We start from the raw sequence: 25,864 nt of genomic DNA, 5'->3' as shown, positions 1-25,864 counted from the left end.
CACTCATGCCTCCATAGATGACCAGACGGGACTTCTCTGTGTAGACGACGGCGGTGTGGCTCTCTCTGGGCGGGGGCAACACCCCGTAGGTGATGGGGATGTCCCAGCCCACCACACTAGAGCCAGCACGCAGCTCCAACGTATACAGATCATTCAGGTATCTGAGTGGAGGAAAGGAAACACAGTTACATTTTATTCTGTTCCATCATTACGCTGTAAGAAAAATACTAGATTGTGTTAAATGTTGCTATGTTTCGACAAGGCCTACATTAACACCATCCAAACACCACACTGGATGGTAGACCCCCCCCCTCCCCTCCCCAGAGTTAGCTGTGGGCAACGATGTTCCTCTGTCTCATGATGATTACAGCCTCCCTTCATCTGGTTATATCTATAGTGTTCGGCAAGGTTAAGGGTTCAATCCCAACAGGGATCACTGTGTACACTGAGTCACTAATCTATTGGACAGGGGTTAAAGTATCAACCAATCCACTAACTGAAACGTGAACAACGTTCTCCAGTGAGTTTAACTGTTTCCTGTTGAAACGTGAACAACGTTCTCCAGTGAGTTTAACTGTTTCCTGTTGAAACGTGAACAACGTTCTCCAGTGAGTTTAACTGTTTCCTGTTGAAACGTGAACAACGTTCTCCAGTGAGTTTAACTGTTTCCTGTTGAAACGTGAACAACGTTCTCCAGTGAGTTTAACTGTTTCCTGTTGAAACGTGAACAACGTTCTCCAGTGAGTTAACTGTTTCCTGCTGAAACGTGAACAACGTTCTCCAGTGAGTTTGTTTCCTGCTGAAACTGTTTCCAGTGAGTTTAACTGTTTCCTGTTGAAACGTGAACAACGTTCTCCAGTGAGTTTAACTGTTTCCTGTTGAAACGTGAACAACGTTCTCCAGTGAGTTTAACTGTTTCCTGTTGAAACGTGAACAACGTTCTCCAGTGAGTTTAACTGTTTCCTGTTGAAACGTGAACAACGTTCTCCAGTGAGTTAACTGTTTCCTGCTGAAACGTGAACAACGTTCTCCAGTGAGTTTAACTGTTTCCTGTTGAAACGTATAACACACACTAAAGGGTACAAAAATATGTTTTGATCCAAAACAGTGTTGTTTTTTTAAATACACACAACTGCAAACTTCAAGAAGGGCATTCAAGGAGTTGGTTTGATGGGAAGTCGTGATATCAACGGCCTTCCACCTTCTTGAGGAACAGAGGAGCATTAGAAAACAAAAGAAGAAAGCTGACTAAAGAAATCCCCCCCTGTGCTACTTAAGAAAATCCCCCTGTGCTACTAAAGAAATCCCCCGTGCTACTACACGATGTAAGAAATCCCCCCTGCTGCTACGACGTAAGAAATCCCCCGTGCTACGACACGACGTAAGAAATCCCCCTGTGCTACTAAAGAAATCCCCCTGTGCTACGACACGACGTAAGAAATCCCCCCGTGCTACGACACGACGTAAGAAATCCCCCTGTGCTACGACACGACGTAAGAAATCCCCCTGTGCTACGACACGACGTAAGAAATCCCCCTGTGCTACGACACGACGTAAGAAATCCCCCTGTGCTACGACACGACGTAAGAAATCCCCCCGTGCTACGACACGACGTAAGAAATCCCCCCCGTGCTACGACACGACGTAAGAAATCCCCCCCGTGCTACGACACGACGTAAGAAATCCCCCCCGTGCTGACACGACGTAAGAATCCCCCGTGCTACGACACGACGTAAGAAATCCCCCGTGCTACGACACGACGTAAAGAAATCCCCCTGTGCTACGACACGACGTAAGAAATCCCCCCTGTGCTACTTAAGAAATCCCCCTGTGCTACGACATGACTAAAGAAATCCCCCTGTGCTACGACATGACTAAAGAAATCCCCCTGTGCTACGACATGACTAAAGAAATCCCCCCGTGCTACGACATGACTAAAGAAATCCCCCCTGTGCTACTAAAGAAATCCCCCTGGGCTACTTAAGAAATCCCCTCATGTGAAATCCATAGACTAGTGCCTAATAAACATTTCAATTGACTGATTTCCTTATATGAACTGTAATTAATTTTATTTTTGTTCAGTATATATTGATGTAGTGTACCTGGGGATGTTGTTCTTGGGGTCCTCGCTGTCGTTAGCCAGTCCTCCGAAAAGGTAGCATTTGTTCCCTACCAGGGAGAAGCTGTGGCCCAGACGGGGACAGGGAGGAGGGCCGTTCTTAGGAGATTTGGCCTTCAGACGCTTCCACTCCCAGCGGCTAGCCTGTGGACAGCCGGAGAAAATAACATCATGCAGATGATAACTCACTAACAAGCTTGTGTGTGGCCCTACGATCTCCAACTAGCCTAGGCTAACATCTGATGCAAAACAGAGAAATTGGTTTAAATTGACAGACTACAATATACAGATTTTGTTTGTGCAAACTGTTGTGTTTTACACCCCAATGTCTCACGAAATAACTATCGGTGTATTCTGTGGGCTGAGCGTGTACCTGCAGTTCATACAGATCGTTGCTGTATTTGCCATATTCCACCATCCCTCCGAACACCAGCAGCCTGGTGCCATCGCACACAAAACCATACGCAGCACAGCCAGGCGGGATATCACCACGGACAGCAGGAATGAACCACTGGTTGGTCGCTGAAACACAATTAACTCTTAGATTAATGACAACCCCTGCTATTTAACAAATGTTACTGTAGTAATAACCTGCTTAACTACAAAATGTCAAAAGCCACAGTCTGAGGATTCCAGTGATTTCAATTAATAATATAGTCTAACAAATATGCCAATATGGAAAGTCATTATTGATGCTGCACCACTGATAGACCATAGAAATACAGTGCTTTTGCATGTAAATGGCAGTTGTTTTTTGGGGGGCATTTTTGTTTAGCTGCCAACTATTTGACATGCCATTTTGACAGTGCTCAGGTACGCTTAAAAAAAGAGCACAACATAGAATGCATCGTGGATTAGTGTTTAATAATGATTGATCTTTGTTGATATTATGACGTTGCTGTTTTCTATTAACCCGCCATTTCTCTCTGGATTTTCTCTCCAATCAGCACCCAAGGCGAACCATTACCCACACAACTAACTACTGATCCCATTACATTTCACGGCACGTCAACACTGGCGCTTGCTTACCTTGCAAAATGATGAGCAATACAGAAGTCACATTTGAACCATGTAGCAAACACAGAGGTGCATTGCTAATTCACTATGTTCAACGACAATGCATAAGCGGATTAAGTACTTGGTTAAAATAATATGTATCGGTAGTTTGCTAGCCAACCATACATTCTATTTCTATATAATAACTGACTAGCACAATTTAGCGGAAGCGCTAGTTAGAATCCAATTGCTAAAAAATGTTAACGATAGGATTTAACCATATGTACTAAATGTATGCATGAACCACTGGACGTTAAACCTTACCTGTGTTATAAACGTGCAACTCATCCACAATTCCTTCATTTCCCCCCCCGAAAACGACCATCAATTCTTTGATTGCAACCGCACGGTGCCCATGTCGGGGCCGGGGGACAGGACCGGACCAACCCAAAACCCGCTTCCACCGTGGCTGCAGGACTGAGCCAGATGCCATTGTGCCGGGAGATGAAGTTCCTCTTTGAGTGGAAAAAAAATAAAAATCCAAATTGAAAAGCTTTTCAATATTAGTTGAAAATTGAGATAAATAGTTAAAAGTATAACAATGCTAAATGAACTAGCTCGCTAGTTAGCTCCTGTCAGGAATAGCCAGCTAGTATGGCTAACGCTAAGCTAACAGGATTAATAACCGCGTCCTGCTAAAATACTGCACACAAAAAAAAAAAATATATATATATATATATATAAAATCAAGATGTGTTTGTTTTGATCCCAGTTCAAGTCCAATTGTATATAGTTGTATTGAGAATAGGTCCAGGCGGCTGTGATTCTATCTTACTAGCTAACAGTAGCAAGCTTATTTAGCAAAGAAGAAGCTAAATAAAAAATCTATGGGAGCCGCCATTTTACCTCTGCTCGACGCTTTGCAGAAAATTCGTAGAAAAAAAAGCCGGCAGGTCAAAACAACATAAATCCGTAACACCATGAATGCACAGCCATTTATATATATATAAAAAAAAAAAGTAAAATAAAATGGTGTTACTCGCAGTCAACTTTGTGCATCTCTTCAAAATTCACACAATACATTTTGTTTGTTGTGTTTTGCAGTGAATAGTTCCACATAAGCAAAACGGGGCGATTCAATGGGTGCCGCCATCTTGGCGCAAACTAACCACCCAAAATGGCCGACACAAATTAGGCGCTGAACCCAGTTTGCTAGTTATCACTGAATTATTTTTTTTATTATAATTATATATATTTACGAGTTAGCTTCCTTCCACGTATATAATTTACAATCCAAATGTACATTTGGATATTATTGTCCCGGGAAGGTAGCCACACCAGCTGTTTATTTTTTCATGCTTTTATCATATCCAGAAATGCATATTTAATGTTATTCAGGACATTTTATTTAGATGCAGATATGTTGATTTAATTGTAACCTGTTTCAAACAGTACCACTCCAATTGTCATCTCTAGTAATTGTTGCTAAAGTTCCAGACAGGCAATGTTCATTTGTGTTGTTTTGTTGTACTGTGATGGTACCTGACAAAAGCTAGCTAGTTAGCTGTCAAAAGGGCGCTGGTTTAGCTAACAGCTAGCTGGCTAACACTAGTGAAGCATCTTTGATAGTCCGCTAGCTAGCTAATACTGCAAATCAAGATTCAAAATAACATTACTGACATATTATACATAGCATTTCAACAGAACAACCCAGATAGCATTTAGCATATAGCTATTTAGCTTCTTAGCTATATCTCTCGTTAACGTTAGCTTCCGGCTTAGAAGCGAAAGTTAATATCCTTCTTGACCAAGTACAGCTAGTTATGAATGACGAGCAACCTTAGTACAAACCTAACATGGTAGAATAATTTGGGGGGAAATTTTAAGTTGAACTTCTTTTATTAACGTATCTTTCATTGAAGCATTAACAGTTATAAATTACTTTTCCTTATTAGCCTTGCTAGCAAGTTAGCCAACTTCCCTCAAGAAAAATGGCGGAGATACCGTCACAACAAAAAGCAACGAGAAAAAAAAAAGAAAAGTTGAAATTATCAATACCACATTATACTTACACGTTAATTGTAACTAATCAAAAGTCTCGAGAGCGGGACTCAATTTAAGAAATTGCACCCAGATAATTATATCAGTTAAAATGAGAAGCTAGTACTGTCTTTGGCTACTTCTCATGCCGCCCAGGAAGCCGCCATTTTCTCATCTGCATCAAACAAACACCAGTATCCAGAAGCCCATAGTGGAGATGGCGAGCAAAGTGGCTTGCTGAAACCAGTAAAGGCTGTCTCACCACTCCAATAACAGGGCAAAGGTTTTGCAGGACACTACATGGCATCGATTGGCCTAGGCCAGGCTGCATGTAAAATGGTTCAAAAAACAACTTCACTGATAGAACTCAATGTATTTTTGTTCAGTGTAGTAGAAAGCAGATTATGAATGTTGACTAAATATCGGTCCAAGACTATAGCGAAATCATCTATATGAACGTAGTTTATCATAGCGAAGTGGCATCAAAACATTTCTCCAAGTTTCACCATCATTGTAGAGTCCTAGTTATTTTGTTGCTTTGATTTCAGAAGTAATTTCTGAAGATCATTATTTAATGTAATTAGTGATTCATTTACATCTGTCTCTCATTTTAAGGTCAATCCTGTTACGTGAACTGAACTGTAATTTTAATATGATGAAACTATTCCTTTAAAAACAAAAATCTAAAGGAACATCTACACTGAACAAAAATGTAAACTGTTGGTTTCATGAGCTGAAATAAAATATCCCAAAATGGTACATAAGAACAAAAAGCTTAATTCTCACAAATGTGTTTACATCCCTGTTAGTGAGCATTACTCATTTGCCAAGATAATCCATCCACCTGACATGTGTGGCATATCAAGAAGCTGATTGAACAGCAAGATCATTACACAGGTGCACCTTGTGCTAGGAACAATAAAAGGCCACTCTAAAATGTGCAGTTTCATCACAACACAATGCCACAGATGTCTCAAGTTTTTAGGGGGTGTGCAATTGGCATACTTGACTGCAGGAATGTCCACCAGAGCTGTTGCCAGATAATTTTATGTTCATTTCTCTACCATAAGCCACCTCTGTCGTTTTAGAGAATTTGGCAGTACGCCCAACTGGCCTCACAACCCCAGACCATGTGTAACCATGACCTCCACATCCGGCTCCTTCACCTGCGGGATCGTCTGAAACCAGCCACCTGGACAGCTGATGAAACTGTGGGTCTGTACAAACGGTCAGAAGCAGTCTCTGGGAAGCACATCTGCGTGCTCGTCATCCTCACCAGGGTCTTGACTTGACTGCAGTTCAGTGTTGTAACCGACTTCAGTGGACAAATGCTCACCTTCAATGGACATTGGTGAAGTGTGCTCTTCACAGATTAATCCCATATGATGCGTTTTTCATCATATGATGCTGCGTTTTGCATCATACAGGGTTGATTTATCTTGAAACCTTGAGTGCTAACAAGCAAAACATTTTGGGACTATGTCAACAATCGACTAATGAAACAAACACCAACATATAGTTTACGGGTGGTGTTTTCGTTTAATAGTTATTTACTATTGTCATTTTTATTATTTAACCTCTTGAAATGGGAAAACGTGTTTTTATGAAGTTCAACATGTATTCTTTATGACATAATGTTAAAAAGAGGTGAAATAAAATACAAAATTGGACCAAGTTACACTTTTCAAAAGGCACCGAATTGGTGAAATGACCCAAGTACATTGTGGGACATGTTGTATACATTGGATTAAAATACAATGTCACAATTACATCTCTTGATAACAAACTCAACACACCAGACAATTATATAAATTAATATTGTTGACATAATTAAATATTTCACATTGTTGTTGCATTGTCGAGAAGGAACCTGCATGTAAGCCTTTCATTGGATGATGTGTACCATGTGTCTCTCATACTACCAAAACTTAAATCATTAATATCCAAATAATTCTACTTTCTTTACGTGAGTAGACAATACATGTTCAGCAGACTTCTAAATCATGATTGATAGGCCTAATTGTGTAAAAATATTTTATTTGTAACTGGTGTATTTCAAGTTATTAGTCGTATGTACGGGATACGCAATGTATATATCGTCCAATGAGACGCTTAGTTTGCAGGTTCCTTCCTGACAATGCAACAATAACACATAAAATAATAATAATAGAAACCTAAAGGAAATGTCAGTAGAATAGAAAAATACATTTGAGCAGAAGTATAACAGGAAGGCACAATTTAGTCCAATATTTACAGGTTTTGGGGGAAGGTCGGGATGAGGGCAGTGTATAAACTGAGTAGAATAAGAGTCTGGTAGCAACAGTTGTGATGTGTATGTCGCATTAGTGTATATGTGTGTGTGTATGGGTGAGTGTGTATGGGTGTGCGTATATGTGTGAGTGTGTATGGGTGTGAGTATATGGGTGAGTGTGTATGGGTGTGCATATATGGGTGAGTGTGTATGGGTGTGAGTATATGGGTGAGTGTGTATGGGTGTGCATATATGGGTGAGTGTGTATGGGTGTGAGTATATGGGTGTGTATGGGTGTGAGTATATGGGAGTGAGTATATGGGTGAGTGTGTATGGGTGTGCGTATATGGGTGTGAGTATATGTGTGAGTGTGTATGGGTGTGAGTATATGGGTGAGTGCATGTGTACTAAGGTGCGAAGAATCAGAGCAGGTGGTCAGTCCAGTTCAAGTTTATTTAATGAAAACGTTGACATTCATATTGTACAAATACAAATCATACAGTTGTCTGAATTATCTAAAAGATACATTGTACAAATTGTAACCATAACTAGTGATGTGTGAAAGAAATTGTTGGATTTGATTACATTTCACGATATCAAAATGCTTCAGTTTTTTAAAATAAAAATGGAACATACTCCAATCCTGCTTTTTTTTTTTATAAGTCAACATTTGCTTTGCTCTTCCCAAACTGAACTTGCATAACAGCCAATATTGACTGTTGGCCAATGTATGAGACGCAGATCGCACCCACATGGCTTCGTTTGTTTAGGTACTGCAGTGTGTAATGGTAGGCTGGGTTGTTAGTTGTGAGCGTTGGTCTGTCTGGGCGTGTTGGCTTGACTCTCACTGGCCTCACTGGAAAGATAATCAAGCTCATCACTCTCTTCTGGTCCTCGGCATTGTGGGTTCATCTCAGCATCTGAAAGGTCAATATATATATATATACATATTATTTATAAAAAATACAAATATTTTTATTTATTAATATTTATATTAAAACAATATATATAAATATATATTTGTATTTTATTTATTTTTATAAAGTGATTTTGTCATCACATAAACCAGATAGAAAAACAACAGCTGTTGAGCATACTGACAATAATACATACTTTGACTTGTAGTCAAATAAGCTATTTGCACCATGACAAGCACAGTTAGGGAGTTGAATGTAAAAGAAAGGTCAGATCATGGAAAGAAAGAGCAGCTTACAAATATCTGAGGAAAAAAGCTCGCCGGTCTGTATTCTGCCTTCGTCATAGAGCGCCATCTTGTGAAGGAAACGCTCTTTGCACGTATTTACAACTAGTCCATGGCAGGGCAAGCCTGGCAGAGAGAGAGACTATGTTTCCTAACAGGTCAGATAGACAGTGGTGGGTAAGGGCAGAGGTCCACAACTCCAGGTCACGAGGGATGCAGTCAGTGTTGTTTTTAGTTGCTGCCCCATTTAAAATCAGTGACTAGTTTAGACCTGGGAAACCAGGGATGAGTTACTTCAGAAGGACACATCGTTTTGCAAAAGAAAATATATGAATGGACAAGTCTAGGTAGTCTCTCCCTGTTTCATTCCACTTTCTTCCCTTTTGTGCCTAATAACCAATTACAAATACAATTACACTGTCCTTACTGTTACTGAGTATTTTTTCTAAGCGAGTAAAATGTTATTAATGTAACAGTTTTGCTACTAGAGTAAACTATCACTGAAATAACAGGACTGAGGTAAACTATCACTGAAATAACAGGACTGAGGTAAACTATCACTGAAATAACAGGACTGAGGCAAACTATCACTGAAATAACAGGACTGAGGTAAACTATCACTGAAATAACAGGACTGAGGTAAACTATCACTGAAATAACAGGACTGAGGTAAACTATCACTGAAATAACAGGACTGAGGTAAACTATCACTGAAATAACAGGACTGAGGTAAACTATCACTGAAATAACAGGACTGAGGCAAACTATCACTGAAATAACAGGACTGAGGTAAACTATCACTGAAATAACAGGACTGAGGTAAACTATCACTGAAATAACAGTACTGCTACTGAAGTAAACTCACTGAAATAACAGTACTGCTACTGAAGTAAACTCATTGAAATAACAGGACTGTTACTGAAGAAGGTTATTTGAGAACTCTTTCCATCCCTGCTGATGAACATGACCCAAAAGGTGTGTTTTAACAGGCACTGACGGAGTAAAACTAAAATCCCCAATGAATGCAGCCCTCATGGAGTTGAGCTGTGCATCCTACCCCTGGGCTCCTCTTACCTGACGCTGAGCACGGGGACCTGGAGCGTAACTGTCTGGCTGGTGAAGACCAACCACACGGCATGGAGGTCTGGGGGTCTGATCGGGTGTCACTATGGGGGAGCTGAGAAGGAGGAGCACAGTACTGGGAATAACCTTGGCTCTCATCTGATTCACATGGACCAAGGAAGGAGGAGGACGAGGAGGAGGAGGAAGGAGGGAGGACCGAGGACGGGTGAGGCGAGATTGAGTAGGGGTGTGGAGGGCAGTGGTACGTGTCTTCCAGTGGACCCACTTTTGACAGAACGTCTGTTAGGCAGTCTATGCATGAGTCTATGGATGATTGAGGAGGTTTGGGGAAGGACTGTTGAGAAGCAGAAGAAGAGGAGGATACGGCTTTGTCTGAGGCCTTCAAACTGGTATGGATGTCTTGAAGCGCCTGGAACACCTAGGAGTCACGTCACAATTAGGGTTGGAGTCAAGTCCATTTCAACTCAGGAAGTACACTGAAATTACAATTCTCTTCAATGCTTTTCAACGAGGGAAATTGGAATTCGGATTTACTTTCTGAATTGACTGGAATTTAAATTTAATTGAGCCTGGTCACAATACGTTCCACACTTGTTTAAATTCACATGGTGACAAGTATTACCTCGGTCATGGGGGGCCTTTTCTTCCCACGGGCCTCCAGACAGCGACAGGCCAGAGTCGTCAGATCCAGGGAGCCGTGTGGGGCTGGAGAAGAGGAGCCCGGACCTGCCATACAAACCCTGGATGAGCTAGAAAGAGCTGTCACCATCAGTCTGGGGTCCAGGTGCTTCTGCCAGATATGTGTAGCGGCTGGAGGAATACTAGACTGTTCCTGGGTCACTTTTTCTGAAGTCCTCTTTGACCTCCCTCTGACCTGATGACCTCCGTCGTCTTCAGCCTCCTTCACCAGGTCTTTCTGAAGAGGTAAATTATACAAGACATTACGTTTTTAAAATTTTTAACTGCCAGACATTATAACATTATACAGGTTACAGAACATCTGATCGGTCGTGTCAGTGTGACTAGTGGTTCATGGGGTCTTTTATTTCTCTCGCAAGGAACAGAGATTAGAGTATCAACTGCGTCACCCTCACCAGGTAGACAGCTTTGGATTGGCTGTGGTCCACATCTAAAGCTCTACGACCAGTCAGAGCCTCCAGCAGCACCTGAGGAAGAGAAGACAAGGTGATTGTGTGACATCACATCTACCAGGTCATTGAAACAGTCGTTTTGGTGGGCATCTATGTTGTGTGTATCTGTAGGTCTGTGAGCATCGCATAGTACAGCAGTACAATAGTAGAGTAGAGTAGTACATTAGTATAGTACAGTAATATAGCAGAGTAGTAGAGTAGTACATTAGTATAGTATAGTAGTATAGTACAGTAATATAGTAGAGTAGTACATTAGTATAGTCGTACATTAGTATAGTAGAGTAGTACATCAGTGTAGTAGAGAAGTATAGTACAGTAATATAGTAGAGTAGAGTAGTATAGCACAGTAGTATATTAGTATAGTGGAGTAGTATAGTACAGTAATATTAGTATAGTACAGTAGTGCATTAGTATAGTGGAGTAGTATAGTACAGTAGTATATTAGTATAGTAATACAGTAGACGAGTAGAGTAGTATATTAGTATAGTGGAGTAGTATAGTACAGTAATATAGTAGTATAGCACAGTAGTACATTAGTTGAGTAGTATAGTGCAGTAATATAGTAGACGAGTAGAGTAGTATATTACAGTAGTACATTAGTATAGTAGAGTAGTATAGTACAGTAATAACGTATAGTACATTAAAGTAGTATAGTACAGTAATGGAGTAGCATAGTACAGTAGCACATTAGTATAATAGAGTAGTATAGTACAGTAATATAGAGTAGTATAGTACAGCAGTATATTAGTATAGCAGTATAGTAAAGTAAGATGTAGTATAGCACAGTAATATAGTAGAGCAGTGTAGTACAGTAGTACATCAGTATAGTAGTATAGTGCAGTAATATAGAGTAGTATAGCAGTACATCAGTACAGTATAGTGGTATAGTACAGTAGTAAATCAGTATAGTACAGTAATATAGTAGTATAGTACAGTAGTACATTAGTGTAGTATAGCACAGTAGTACATTAGTATAGTACAGTAATAGAGTAATATGGCACAGTAGTACGTTCATATAGTATAGTAGTATAGTACAGTAGTACATTTGTATAGTAGAGTACTATAGTACAGTAGTACACTAGTAGAGTAGTATAGTACAGTAATATAGTAGCATAGTAAATTAGTATAGTACATTAGTACAGTACAGTAGTACATAGTAGAGCAGTATAGTACTGTAATATAGAGCAGTATAGTACATTAGTATAGTACAGTAATAGAGTAGTAGAGTAGTACATTAGTATAGTACAGTAATAGAGTAGAACAGTAGTACATAAGTATAGTACAGTAATATAGAGTAGTATAGTAGAGTAGTAAAGTAATATAGTAGAGTAGTATAGTACATTAGTATAGTAGAGTAGCACAGTACAGTAGTACATTAGTATAGTAGAGTAGTATAGCACAGTAGTATAGTACATTAGTATAGTAGAGCAGTATAGTACATTAGTATAGTAGAGCAGTACAGTAATATAGTACATATATAGTATTGTACAGTAGTACATTAGTATAGTACAGTAAAATAGTAGTGTAGTATAGAACAGTAATATAGTAGAGTAGTATAGAACAGTAGTACACCGAAAGGTTGCAAGATTGAATCCCCGAGCTGACAAGGTAAAAATCTGTCATTCTGCCCCTGAACAGGCAGTTAACCCACTGTTCCTAGGCCGTCATTGAAAATAAGAATTTGTTCTTAACGGACTTGCCTAGTTAAAATAAATGTAAAATAAATTAGTAAAGTAGAGCAGTATAGCAGTATAGTACAGTAGTACATTAATATAATAGAGTAATGTAGTATAGTATAGTAGTATACCATTATATACTACTGTGCTACTGTACTAGGCTACTGTATAATAGTGTAGTACAGTAGTCCAGTGTGCTCTTTCCTCCTACCACTCCAAAGCTGAAGATGTCAATGGCTACTCCCAACGCGCCTGTTTTGAGGTATTCGTCGGGTAAGTACGCCTGTGTTCCCCTCACTGTCTTGGTATAGGCTACCGTGGTGGTTCTACCAGCGGACCTACTGCTGGGGCTACAGCAGAACCGGGCCAGGCCAAAGTCCCCCAGCTTAGGCTCCATGTGCTCGTCTAGTAGGATGTTAGAGCTGGAAGAAGAAGACAGATGGTCTGAGTGCGATTGATCAACAAAAAGAAAAACAGCATTTAGGATCAATGCAAACTTCACTTATTTCAAGTTTTCCTTCAAAAAAGGTCAGAGCATCAGCTGTGGATCTGTCATCACCTGGTTAATCGTCTGGTGGCTAATTTCTCATTTCAAAGATGAGATGGAGACTTAATATGGTAGTAAGAAATGATGGGGACAAAGCTATGATTCAGTCAACAGAGCAGCCAACCTCTTGCCTGGTGACTCAGCCTGAATATAACAGAGCAGCCTACCTCTTGCCTGGTGACTCAGCCTGAATATAACAGAGCAGCCTACCTCTTGCCTGGTGACTCAGCCTGAATATAACAAGAGCAGCCTACCTCTTGCCTGGTGACTCAGCCTGAATATAACAGAGCAGCCTACCTCTTGCCTGGTGACTCAGCCTGAATATAACAGAGCAGCCAACCTCTTGCCTGGTGACTCAGCCTGAATATAACAGAGCAGCCTACCTCTTGCCTGTTGACTCAGCCTGAATATAACAGAGCAGCCTACCTCTTGCCTGTTGACTCAGCCTGAATATAACAGAGCAGCCTACCTCTTGCCTGGTGACTCAGCCTGAATATAACAGAGCAGCCTACCTCTTGCCTGGTGACTCAGCCTGAATATAACAGAGCAGCCAACCTCTTGCCTGGTGACTCAGCCTGAATATAACAGAGCAGCCTACCTCTTGCCTGTTGACTCAGCCTGAATATAACAGAGCAGCCTACCTCTTGCCTGTTGACTCAGCCTGAATATAACAGAGCAGCCTACCTCTTGCCTGTTGACTCAGCCTGAATATAACAGAGCAGCCTACCTCTTGCCTGGTGACTCAGCCTGAATATAACAGAGCAGCCTACCTCTTGCCTGGTGACTCAGCCTGAATATAACAGAGCAGCCTACCTCTTGCCTGTTGACTCAGCCTGAATATAACAGAGCAGCCTACCTCTTGCCTGTTGACTCAGCCTGAATATAACAGAGCAGCCTACCTCTTGCCTGTTGACTCAGCCTGAATATAACAGAGCAGCCTACCTCTTGCCTGTTGACTCAGCCTGAATATAACAGAGCAGCCTACCTCTTGCCTGTTGACTCAGCCTGAATATAACAGAGCAGCCTACCTCTTGCCTGTTGACTCAGCCTGAATATAACAGAGCAGCCTACCTCTTGCCTGGTGACTCAGCCTGAATATAACAGAGCAGCCTACCTCTTGCCTGTTGACTCAGCCTGAATATAACAGAGCAGCCTACCTCTTGCCTGGTGACTCAGCCTGAATATAACAGAGCAGCCTACCTCTTGCCTGTTGACTCAGCCTGAATATAACAGAGCAGCCTACCTCTTGCCTGGTGACTCAGCCTGAATATAACAGAGCAGCCTACCTCTTGCCTGTTGACTCAGCCTGAATATAACAGAGCAGCCTACCTCTTGCCTGTTGACTCAGCCTGAATATAACAGAGCAGCCTACCTCTTGCCTGTTGACTCAGCCTGAATATAACAGAGCAGCCTACCTCTTGCCTGTTGACTCAGCCTGAATATAACAGAGCAGCCTACCTCTTGCCTGGTGACTCAGCCTGAATATAACAGAGCAGCCTACCTCTTGCCTGTTGACTCAGCCTGAATATAACAGAGCAGCCTACCTCTTGCCTGGTGACTCAGCCTGAATATAACAGAGCAGCCTACCTCTTGCCTGGTGACTCAGCCTGAATATAACAGAGCAGCCTACCTCTTGCCTGTTGACTCAGCCTGAATATAACAGAGCAGCCTACCTCTTGCCTGTTGACTCAGCCTGAATATAACAGAGCAGCCTACCTCTTGCCTGGTGACTCAGCCTGAATATAACAGAGCAGCCTACCTCTTGCCTGTAGCGCAGTAAGAGTCGAGTGGAGACGAACGGGTTCGGTTCAGTCGGTCTTCCTGATGAGCTTTAGCCAGTTAGCTAGTTTGTAGATGTGGCTACACACTTCAGTGACAATTAGAACCTTGTCTGCCGAAGTTGGGACTTGGGATTGTGTTCAGAATCATTTTGTTTCAATCTGAGGTATTGCTATTTAAAAAAAATGTTTTACTAAAATGTAACGTTAATGCTGTAGTTGTACATTTTCTGTGAAAATCACTATAATCACTTTAGCTGTCACCCTGACCTGATATTAACTACACTATCTAGCTACTCCCCTCTCCTGATGATTGTGGACTTCAGGAAACAGCAGAGGGAACACCCCCCCATCCACATCGATGGAACAGTAGTGGAGAGGGTAGCAAGTTTTAAGTTCCTCGGCATACACATCACAGACAAACTGAATTGGTCCACTCACACAGACAGCATCGTGAGGAAGGCGCAGCAGCGCCTCTTCAACCTCAGGAGGCTGAAGAAATTCGGCTTGTCACCAAAAGCACTCACAAACTTCTACAGATGCACAATCGAGAGCATCCTGGCGGGCTGTATCACCGCCTGGTATGGCAACTGCACCGCCCTCAACCGTAAGGCTCTCCAGAGGGTAGTGAGGTCTGCACAACGCATCACCGGGGGCAAACTACCTGCCCTCCAGGACACCTACACCACCCGATGCTACAGGAAGGCCATAAAGATCATCAAGGACATCAACCACCCGAGCCACTGCCTGTTCACCCCGCTGCCATCCAGAAGGCGAGGTCAGTACAGGTGCATCAAAGCTGGGACCGAGAGACTGAAAAACAGCTTCTATCTCAAGGCCATCAGACTGTTAAACAGCCACCACTAACATTGAGTGGCTACTGCCAACACACTGTCAATGACACTGACTCTACTCCAGCCACTTTAATCATGGGAATTGATGGGAAATGATGTAAATATATCACTAGCCACTTTAAACAATGCTACCTTATATAATGTTACTTACCCTACATTGTTCATCTCATATGCATACGTTGATACTGTACTCTATATCATCGACTGCATCCTTATGTAATACATGTATCACTAGCCACTTTAACTATGCCACTTGGTTTACATACTTATCTCATATGTATATACTGTACTCGATATCATCTACTGTATCTTGCCTATGCTGCTCTGTACCATCACTCATTCATATATCCTTATGTACATATTCTTTATCCCCTTACATTGTGTATGACAGTAGTTTTTTTTGGAATTGTTAGTTAGATTACTTGCTCGTTATTACTGCATTGTCGGAACTAGAAGCACAAGCATTTCGCTACACTCGCATTAACATCTGCTAACCATGTGTATGTGACAAATAAAATTTGATTTGATTTGATTTGATTCCTTACTGGCCTGACATTAACTACACTATCTAGCTACTTCCCTCTCCTTACTGGCCTGATATTGACTACACTATCTAGCTACAGTACTCCCCTCTCCTTGCTGGCCTGATATTAACTACACTATCCAACTACACTACTTCCCTCTCCTTACTGACCCGATATTAACTACACTATCTAGCTACTTCCCTCTCCTTACTGGCCTGATATTGACTACACTATCTAGCTACTTCCCTCTCCTTACTGGCCTGGTTTAACTACACTATCCAGCTACTTCCCTCTCCTTACTGGCCTGATATTGACTACACCATCCAACTACTTTCCACTCCTTACTGGCCTGGTATTGACTACACCATCCAACTACTTTCCTCTCCTTACTGGCCTGATATTGACTACACTATCTAGCTACTTCCCTCTCCTTACTGGCCTGATATTGACTACACTATCTAGCTACTTCCCTCTCCTTACTGGCCTGATATTGACTACACTATCTAGCTACTTCCCTCTCCTTACTGGCCTGATATTGACTACACTATCTAGCTACTTCCCTCTCCTTACTGGCCTGATATTGACTACACTATCTAGCTACTTCCCTCTCCTTACTGGCCTGATATTGACTACACTATCTAGCTACTTCCCTCTCCTTACTGGCCTGATATTGACTACACTATCTAGCTACTTCCCTCTCCTTACTATGGCAAGCGGGAGCGAAGGACACTTTGCCCCATGTTGTGGCCAGCTAGCAGTGCAAACTCTCCCTATTGAGCAGTAGACTATCACGGTGAAATCCAGATGGTTACTAAATACCAATATTACAAGTTATTTCTCGTGTAGGAAGTTATCCTACTCGAAATAAAAACTGGCCACGTTAGCTAACTAGCTAGCTGGGAAGGGCTCATCAGGACGGTTGACTAAACTAGCTAGCTGGGAAGGGCTCAGCAGGACAGCTGACTAAACTAGCTAGCTGGGAAGGGCTCATCAAGACGGCTGACTGAACTAGCTAGCTGGGAAGGGCTCATCAGGACGGCTGACTGAACTAGCTAGCTGGGAAGGGCTCATCAGGATGACTGACTGAACTAGCTAGCTGGGAAGGGCTCATCAGGACGGCTGACTGAACTAGCTAGCTGGGAAGGGCTCATCAGGACGGCTGACTGAACTAGCTAGCTGGGAAGGGCTCATCAGGACGGCTGACTGAACTAGCTAGCTGGGAAGGGCTCATCAGGACGGCTGACTGAACTAGCTAGCTGGGAAGGGCTCATCAGGACGGCTGACTGAACTAGCTAGCTGGGAAGGGCTCATCAGGACGGCTGACTGAACTAGCTAGCTGGGAAGGGCTCATCAGGACGACTGACTGAACTAGCATGCTGGGAAGGGCTCATCAGGACGGCTGACTAAACTAGCTAGCTGGGAAGGGCTCATCAGGACGGCTGACTGAACTAGCATGCTGGGAAGGGCTCATCAGGACGGCTGACTGAACTAGCTAGCTGGGAAGGGCTCATCAGGACGACTGAACCCAATCCATTCGTCTCCACAACTCTCAGCTGCTCGACATATGTCATCAGTTTGGGCACCAGGCGTTTCTGTATAGCCTCTCCCTCCTAGAAGAAGTTTGTGTGACTTCAAAATGGAGGGGCGTTGTACCAAAATGCATCAGTGATTGGATCGTCTTTTACAAATCGAACCAATCAGAATATCAAAGTTGACAACACCGAGTAGGCCGTCTCTGGCCCAACCCATCTGTGTGTGGGAACAATCAGAACGGTCAGAATGTGTTCACATTCTAGAAATCATCTGGGGAGGAAGGCAAATCCAGAAGAATGATGGAAAAGAAAAAGGTCCGTTTCCTGAGCGATGTGGATGGGTAGCCAGGTAAAGCCTACCTCTTGATGTCTCCATGTATGAGCTGCGGAGAGGAGGAGTGGAGGAACTGAATGGCTCTGGCTGTGCCCAGCAACACACTGACACGCTGTGGCCAGAAGAGGGCAGCACTGGCCTGTGGGAGAGGCACACACACACACACACACAGTCAACACACACCAACAACACATATATTCCAGGTTCAATCCTTGTGTCATGTCCTCCTTTCTCATTGTTTAATAAGCTGTCTCGATAGCAGTCCCCGTCCTTCTCAATAGCAGTCCCCGTCCTTCTCAATAGCAGTACCCGTCCTTCTCAATAGCAGTCCACGTCCTTCTCAATAGCAGTCCACGTCCTTCTCAATAGCAGTCCACGTCCTTCTCAATAGCAGTCCACGTCCTTCTCAATAGCAGTCCACGTCCTTCTCAATAGCAGTCCCCGTCCTTCTCAATAGCAGTCCCCGTCCTTCTCAATAGCAGTCCCCGTCCTTCTCAATAGCAGTCCCCGTCCTTCTCAATAGCAGTCCCCGTCCTTCTCAATAGCAGTCCCTGTCCTTCTCAATAGCAGTCCCCAGTCAATGTTCTTTAGTTTTAAAGATATGAAGAATGAAAGACTGACCTGGTTGTGCAGCTGGTCTTCCAGAGAACCGTTGGGCATGAAGACATAGAGCAGACAGTAGGTTCCTTGTCCAACACAGTAGCCCACAAAGTCTACAATATTGGGATGTCTGTATCTGGAAGGGGAAAGGCAGAGTTGTTTTGTTTGTTGCTAAACCTACAACAGAGCCTATTGTCTGCATCTTACAACGAAGAAGACACTTTTCAGATGTATTTTTTTCAGGGGATAAATCATACAGATGGAGCAGCACTATATTCAGCAATAGGAGGAAGACACAGAGCATATAGGCAGAGTAAAGATGACCTGCTTGGCAGAAGAGAGACTAACCACAGCAGACCAGCAGAAGAGAGACTAACCACAGCAGACCAACAGAAGACAAACTAACCACAGCAGACCAGCAGAAGAGAGACTAACCACAGCAGACCAGCAGAAGAGAGACTAACCACAGCAGACCAGCAGAAGACAAATCAAATCAAATTTTATTTGTCACATACACATGGTTAGCAGATGTTAATGCGAGTGTAGCGAAATGCTTGTGCTTCTAGTTCCGACAATGCAGTAATAACCAACAAGTAATCTAACTAACAATTCCAAAACTACTGTCTTATACACAGTGTAAGGGGATAAAGAATATGTATATAAGGATATATGAAGGAGTGATGGTACAGAGCAGCATAGGCAAGATACAGTAGATAGTATCGAGTACAGTATATACATATGAGATGAGTATGTAAACAAAGTGGCATAGTTAAAGTGGCTAGTGATACATGTATTACATAAGGATGCAGTCGATGATATAGAGTACAGTATATACGTATGCATATGAGATGAATAATGTAGGGTAAGTAACATTATATAAGGTAGCATTGTTTAAAGTGGCTAGTGATATATTTACATCATTTCCCATCAATTCCCATTATTAAAGTGGCTGGAGTTGTGTCAGTGTCAGTGTGTTGGCAGCAGCCACTCAATGTTAGTGGTGGCTGATTAACAGTCTGATGGCCTTGAGATAGAAGCTGTTTTTCAGTCTCTCGGTCCCAGCTTGATGCACCTGTACTGACCTCGCCTTCTGGATGATAGCGGGGTGAACAGGCAGTGGCTCGGGTGGTTGATGTCCTTGATGATCTTTATGGCCTTCCTGTAACATCGGGTGGTGTAGGTGTCCTGGAGGGCAGGTAGTTTGCCCCCGGTGATGCGTTGTGCAGACCTCACTACCCTCTGGAGAGCCTTACGGTTGAGGGCGGAGCAGTTGCCGTACCAGGCGGTGATACAGCCCGCCAGGATGCTCTCGATTGTGCATCTGTAGAAGTTTGTGAGTGCTTTTGGTGACAAGCCGAATTTCTTCAGCCTCCTGAGGTTGAAGAGGCGCTGCTGCGCCTTCTTCACGATGCTGTTTGTGTGAGTGGACCAATTCAGTTTGTCTGTGATGTGTATGCCGAGGAACTTAAAACTTGCTACCCTCTCCACTACTGTTCCATCGATGTGGATAGGGGGGTGTTCCCTCTGCTGTTTCCTGAAGTCCACAATCATCTCCTTAGTTTTGTTGACGTTGAGTGTGAGGTTATTTTCCTGACACCACACTCTGAGGGCCCTCACCTCCTCCCTGTAGGCCGTCTCGTCGTTATTGGTAATCAAGCCTACCACTGTTGTGTCGTCCGCAAACTTGATGATTGAGTTGGAGGCGTGCGTGGCCACGCAGTCGTGGGTGAACAGGGAGTACAGGAGAGGGCTCAGAACGCACCCTTGTGGGGCCCCAGTGTTGAGGATCAGCGGGGAGGAGATGTTGTTGCCTACCCTCACCACCTGGGGGCGGCCCGTCAGGAAGTCCAGTACCCAGTTGCACAGGGCGGGGTCGAGACCCAGGGTCTCGAGCTTGATGACGAGCTTGGAGGGTACTAATGGTGTTGAATGCCGAGCTGTAGTCGATGAACAGCATTCTCACATAGGTATTCCTCTTGTCCAGATGGGTTAGGGCAGTGTGCAGTGTGGTTGAGATTGCATCGTCTGTGGACCTATTTGGGCGGTAAGCAAATTGGAGTGGGTCTAGGGTGTCAGGTAGGGTGGAGGTGATATGGTCCTTGACTAGTCTCTCAAAGCACTTCATGATGACGGAAGTGAGTGCTACGGGGCTGTAGTCGTTTAGCTCAGTTACCTTAGCTTTCTTGGGAACAGGAACAATGGTGGCCCTCTTGAAGCATGTGGGAACAGCAGACTGGTATAGGGATTGATTGAATATGTCCGTAAACACACCGGCCAGCTGGTCTGCGCATGCTCTGAGGGCGCGGCTGGGGATGCCGTCTGGGCATGCAGCCTTGCGAGGGTTAACACGTTTAAATGTCTTACTCACCTCGGCTGCAGTGAAGGAGAGACCGCATGTTTTCGTTGCAGGCCGTGTCAGTGGCACTGTATTGTCCTCAAAGCGAGCAAAAAAGTTATTTAGTCTGCCTGGGAGCAAGACATCCTGGTCCGTGACTGGGCTGGATTTCTTCCTGTAGTCCGTGATTGACTGTAGACCCTGCCACATGCCTCTTGTGTCTGAGCCGTTGAATTGAGATTCTACTTTGTCTCTGTACTGACGCTTAGCTTGTTTGATAGCCTTCCGGAGGGAATAGCTGCACTGTTTGTATTCGGTCATGTTACCAGACACCTTGCCCTGATTAAAAGCAGTGGTTCGCGCTTTCAGTTTCACGCGAATGCTGCCATCAATCCACAGTTTCTGGTTAGGGAATGTTTTAATCGTTGATATGGGAACGACATCTTCAACGCACGTTCTAATGAACTCGCACACCGAATCAGCGTATTCTTCAATATTGTTATCTGACGCAATTCGAAACATATCCCAGTCCACGTGATGGAAGCAGTCTTGGAGTGTGGAGTCAGCTTGGTCGGACCAGCGTTGGACAGACCTCAGCGTGGGAGCCTCTTGTTTTAGTTTCTGTCTGTAGGCAGGGATCAACAAAATGGAGTCGTGGTCAGCTTTTCCGAAAGGGGGGCAGGGCAGGGCCTTATATGCGTCGCGGAAGTTAGAGTTACAATGATCCAAGGTCTTTCCACCCCTGGTTGCGCAATCGATATGCTGATAAAATTTAGGGAGTCTTGTTTTCAGATTAGCCTTGTTAAAATCCCCAGCTACAATGAATGCAGCCTCCGGATAAATGGTTTCCAGTTTGCAGAGAGTTAAATAAAGTTTGTTCAGAGCCATCGATGTGTCTGCTTGGGGGGGGATATATACGGCTGTGATTATAATCGAAGAGAATTCTCTTGGTAGATAATGCGGTCTACATTTGATTGTGAGGAATTCTAAAATCAGGTGAACAGAAGGATTTGAGTTCCTGACCACAGCGGACCAGCAGAAGACAAACTAACCATAGCGGACCAGCTAAAGCCTGAAGAGGACAGTATAAAGGGAACTTCTGATTCCCCTGCTCCACCTGGGCTTTTCTTGGTCAGGCTTCTGTATGATGGTACGGTGTACAGTCTGATGTACGTGGAATAGGGGAGACTAGGGGCTGACCCCATTTAGTCCACTGGTCAATTGTTTTAGTCGAGCAGTTGCAACAACAACAAAAATGTATTGATTCAAGCCTGTGTGAGTGGACTAATCCATTGTAGAGGTCTGTCTCAGTGGACTAATCCATTGTAGAGGTCTGTCTCAGTGGACTAATCCATTGTAGAGGCCTGTCTGAGTGGACTAATCCATTGTAGAGGCCTGTCTGAGTGGACTAATCCATTGTAGAGGCCTGTCAGAGTGGACTAATCCATTGTAGAGGTCTGTCTGAGTGGACTAATCCATTGTAGAGGTCTGTCTGAGTGGACTAATCCATTGTAGAGGCCGCGGGAATGATACACCAGTATCACATTTACTGTTAATTACCATCATTTCTAATCTACACTGTTTGTTTGGTTACCGTAATTTCTGTTAATGCATTTAATATATAATTATTACCAGGGATGCACAATATACATCGGTGAACATATCGGAATCGGATGATATTAGCTAAAAATGCCAACATGTTTAGTTTAACACCAATGTTAAAAATCCAATGTCAAAGCTACCGTGCATACCTATATAATGTATGACGTAATGACATGACGTAATGACGCCTACAATGTCTACTGTGTGGATCGAGCAGTCAACAAGTCAATAAGTCAAGCAGTCATTTGAAAGTCTTTCAGCGAGACAACAATGGAAAAATCCATTAAAGCCGACAATCAACTGCTCTCTGTCGTGGGAGTGGTTGGCTTTCGCCGACTGGTCGAACACCGGTACACACGACCAAGTACGCAATTTTTCAGATGTTGCCCTACCGGGGTATTTGCAAAATCTTTACAGCTACCTCCCTTTCGATAACCACTTAGCGTGAAAGGGGAGAAGGTCCGTCATTCTCTGATCCGGTGGAAACGTCATAAAATAAGCCTACCTCAAATCAAATCAAATTTATTTATATAGCCCTTCGTACATCAGCTGATATATCAAAGTGCTGTACAGAAACCCAGTCTAAAACCCCAAACAGCAAGCAATGCAGGTTTAGAAGCAGGGAGGCTAGGAAAAACTCCCTAGAAAGGCCAAAACCTAGGAAGAAACCTAGAGAGGAACCAGGCTATGTGGGGTGGCCAGTCCTCTTCTGGCTGTGCCCGGTGGAGATTATGAACCTAGAGAGGAACCAGGCTATGTGGGGTGGCCAGTCCTCTTCTGGCTGTGCTGGGTGGAGATTAGAAACCTAGAGAGGAACCAGGCTATGTGGGGTGGCCAGTACTCTTCTGGCCGTGCCGGGTGGAGATTAGAAACCTAGAGAGGAACCAGGCTATGTGGGGTGGCCAGTCCTCTTCTGGCCGTGACGGGTGGAGATTAGAAACCTAGAGAGGAACCAGGCTATGTAGGGTGGCCAGTCCTCTTCTGGCTGTGCCGGGTGGAGATTAGAAACCTAGAGAGGAACCAGGCTATGTGGGGTGGCCAGTCCTCTTCTGGCTGTGCTGGGTGGAGATTAGAAACATAGAGAGGAACCAGGCTATGTGGGGTGGCCAGTCCTCTTCTGGCTGTGCTGGGTGGAGATTAGAAATATAGAGAGGAACCAGGCTATGTGGGGTGGCCCTCCTCTTCTGGCTGTGCCAGGTGGAGAGGAACCAGGCTATGTGGGGTGGCCAGTCCTCTTCTGGCTGGGCCAGGTGGAGAGGAACCAGGCTATGTGGGGTGGCCAGTCCTCTTCTGGCTGTGCTGGGTGGAGATTAGAAACATAGAGAGGAACCAGGCTATGTGGGGTGGCCAGTCCTCTTCTGGCTGTGCTGGGTGGAGATTAGAAACCTAGAGAGGAACCAGGCTATGTGGGGTGGCCAGTCCTCTTCTGGCTGTGCTGGGTGGAGATTAGAAATATAGAGAGGAACCAGGCTATGTGGGGTGGCCCTCCTCTTCTGGCTGTGCCAGGTGGAGAGGAACCAGGCTATGTGGGGTGGCCAGTCCTCTTCTGGCTGGGCCAGGTGGAGAGGAACCAGGCTATGTGGGGTGGCCAGTCCTCTTCTGGCTGTGCTGGGTGGAGATTAGAAACATAGAGAGGAACCAGGCTATGTGGGGTGGCCAGTCCTCTTCTGGCTGTGCTGGGTGGAGATTAGAAATATAGAGAGGAACCAGGCTATGTGGGGTGGCCCTCCTCTTCTGGCTGTGCCAGGTGGAGAGGAACCAGGCTATGTGGGGTGGCCAGTCCTCTTCTGGCTGTGCCGGGTGGAGAGGAACCAGGCTATGTGGGGTGGCCAGTCCTCTTCTGGCTGGGCCGGGTGGAGAGGAACCAGGCTATGTGGGGTGGCCAGTCCTCTTCTGGCTGGGCCGGGTGGATTACCTGATTACTTCTTATCCCTTGAGCAAATACAGCTGTGTATGTCTGGAGTTTAATGGCGCAGAAAACTGAGGGTCCAGAATATTTTATAGAATGTTCAAGTTTGTTAGCGCTTTGGCTGGACCAAGTTGATAGAAGGTTTCAAGTTCCTTAAAGACAGGCCATGGGTAGCCAATGTGATTTATTTTTAAAATCACAGATAATGTTTACCTGCAGGTTGCAATGTTTATTGGTTGGTTTTATGTAGGCTGTTTTTATATACAGTACCAGTCAAAAGTTGACACACCTACTCATTCAAGGGTTTTTCTTTATTTTTAATATATATATATATATATATATATATATAACAAACAGACGCACATTATTTTTTAAACTTATTTCTACATTGTAGAATAGTGAAGACATCAAAACTATAAAATAACACATATGGAATAATGTAGTAACCAACAGTGTTAAATAAATCTAAATATATTTTATATTTGAGATTCTTCAAAGTAACCACCCTTTGCCTTGATGACAGCTTTGAACACTCTTGGCATTCTCTCAACCAGCTTCATGATGCATTTCAATTAACAGGTGTGAATTCTTAAAAAAGTTAATTTGTGGAATTTCTTTCCTTCTTAATGCGTTTGAGCTTCTTCAAAGTAGCCACCCTTTGCCTTGCTTTGCACACTCTAGGCATAAAAAAATAGTAAAAATCAAGAAGAACATTGGAATGAGTAGGAGTCAAAACTTTTGACTGCTACTGTAGTTGGCAATGGCAATTTTAGATCTGTATAATTTTAATTTAGATATAATTTGTATTTACCAAATGACAATGACTGAGATACGAAGACTATTCTAAAATAAATTAAATTGTTCCACGAAAATGTGCATATGAAAATTATAACTGATCGGTAGAATTGGTAAGATAAATTGGGGACTCCAAATGGAAAAAAGGTGGTCGACCCCTGGCGTATCCTATTACCGGCAACTCCGGGAAAGTAAATGGCAGAATCTACAAAGGCCAGCAGCAACGGGATGTGGTGGTTCGGGAACAGGTTCTTGATCTCTAGCTCCCTCTTGAGTCATTTGTGTCTTATTATTTCATCACAGTATGCTTAAAGCATCAAACAAGCTCAGTAGCCTACATATAGTTGATTTTTATTAAAACACATAGGGTCTGTCTATATATGGAAAAATATAAGTTTTAAACATTTCGACCAGTCAATTGGTCGAAAGAACACAATTTTTTGGGGGAGGGGCAGCTCTATTTTCTACGCAGATAACTTCTTAGAAAAGAAAGAAAGACAACCAAGATGAATTGAACGAGGTTGAAGTGAGATGCCA

The 25,864-nt window shown here is 43.5% G+C and overlaps 2 protein-coding genes across 3 annotated transcripts in view; both read right to left on the bottom strand.

Moving 5' to 3' along the window:
- Positions 1-5,364, bottom strand: part of LOC112238307 (host cell factor 1) — a 51,291-nt gene extending 45,927 nt beyond the window's left edge. Inside the window, exons 1-5 of the mRNA XM_042303593.1 lie at positions 5,188-5,364; positions 3,440-3,630; positions 2,493-2,641; positions 2,103-2,263; positions 1-161 (exon numbers count right to left, since the gene is read on the bottom strand). The exon at positions 1-161 is cut by the window's left edge and continues 36 nt beyond it. Coding sequence (XP_042159527.1) covers positions 1-161; positions 2,103-2,263; positions 2,493-2,641; positions 3,440-3,608 — 640 coding nt within the window. The 5' untranslated portion in view covers positions 3,609-3,630; positions 5,188-5,364. The remainder of the gene's footprint in view (positions 162-2,102; positions 2,264-2,492; positions 2,642-3,439; positions 3,631-5,187) is intronic.
- Positions 5,365-7,840: 2,476 nt separating this feature from the next.
- The window catches only part of irak1 (interleukin-1 receptor-associated kinase 1), a 63,957-nt gene continuing 45,933 nt past the window's right edge, over positions 7,841-25,864 (bottom strand). Inside the window, exons 7-14 of one of the 2 annotated variants that reach the window (XM_042304323.1) lie at positions 18,708-18,822; positions 18,113-18,225; positions 12,729-12,939; positions 10,785-10,856; positions 10,313-10,606; positions 9,682-10,108; positions 8,620-8,733; positions 7,841-8,326 (exon numbers count right to left, since the gene is read on the bottom strand). In XM_042304323.1, the coding sequence (XP_042160257.1) occupies positions 8,208-8,326; positions 8,620-8,733; positions 9,682-10,108; positions 10,313-10,606; positions 10,785-10,856; positions 12,729-12,939; positions 18,113-18,225; positions 18,708-18,822 (1,465 nt within the window). In that variant the 3' untranslated portion in view covers positions 7,841-8,207. The remainder of the gene's footprint in view (positions 8,327-8,619; positions 8,734-9,681; positions 10,109-10,312; positions 10,607-10,784; positions 10,857-12,728; positions 12,940-18,112; positions 18,226-18,707; positions 18,823-25,864) is intronic. The other variant, XM_042304324.1, reaches the window with a different exon arrangement.

The sequence above is a fragment of the Oncorhynchus tshawytscha genome, linkage group LG22, assembly GCF_018296145.1.
Source record: "Oncorhynchus tshawytscha isolate Ot180627B linkage group LG22, Otsh_v2.0, whole genome shotgun sequence".
Taxonomy (NCBI): domain Eukaryota; kingdom Metazoa; phylum Chordata; class Actinopteri; order Salmoniformes; family Salmonidae; genus Oncorhynchus; species Oncorhynchus tshawytscha.
This window is presented reverse-complemented; position numbering and strand designations above follow the sequence as displayed.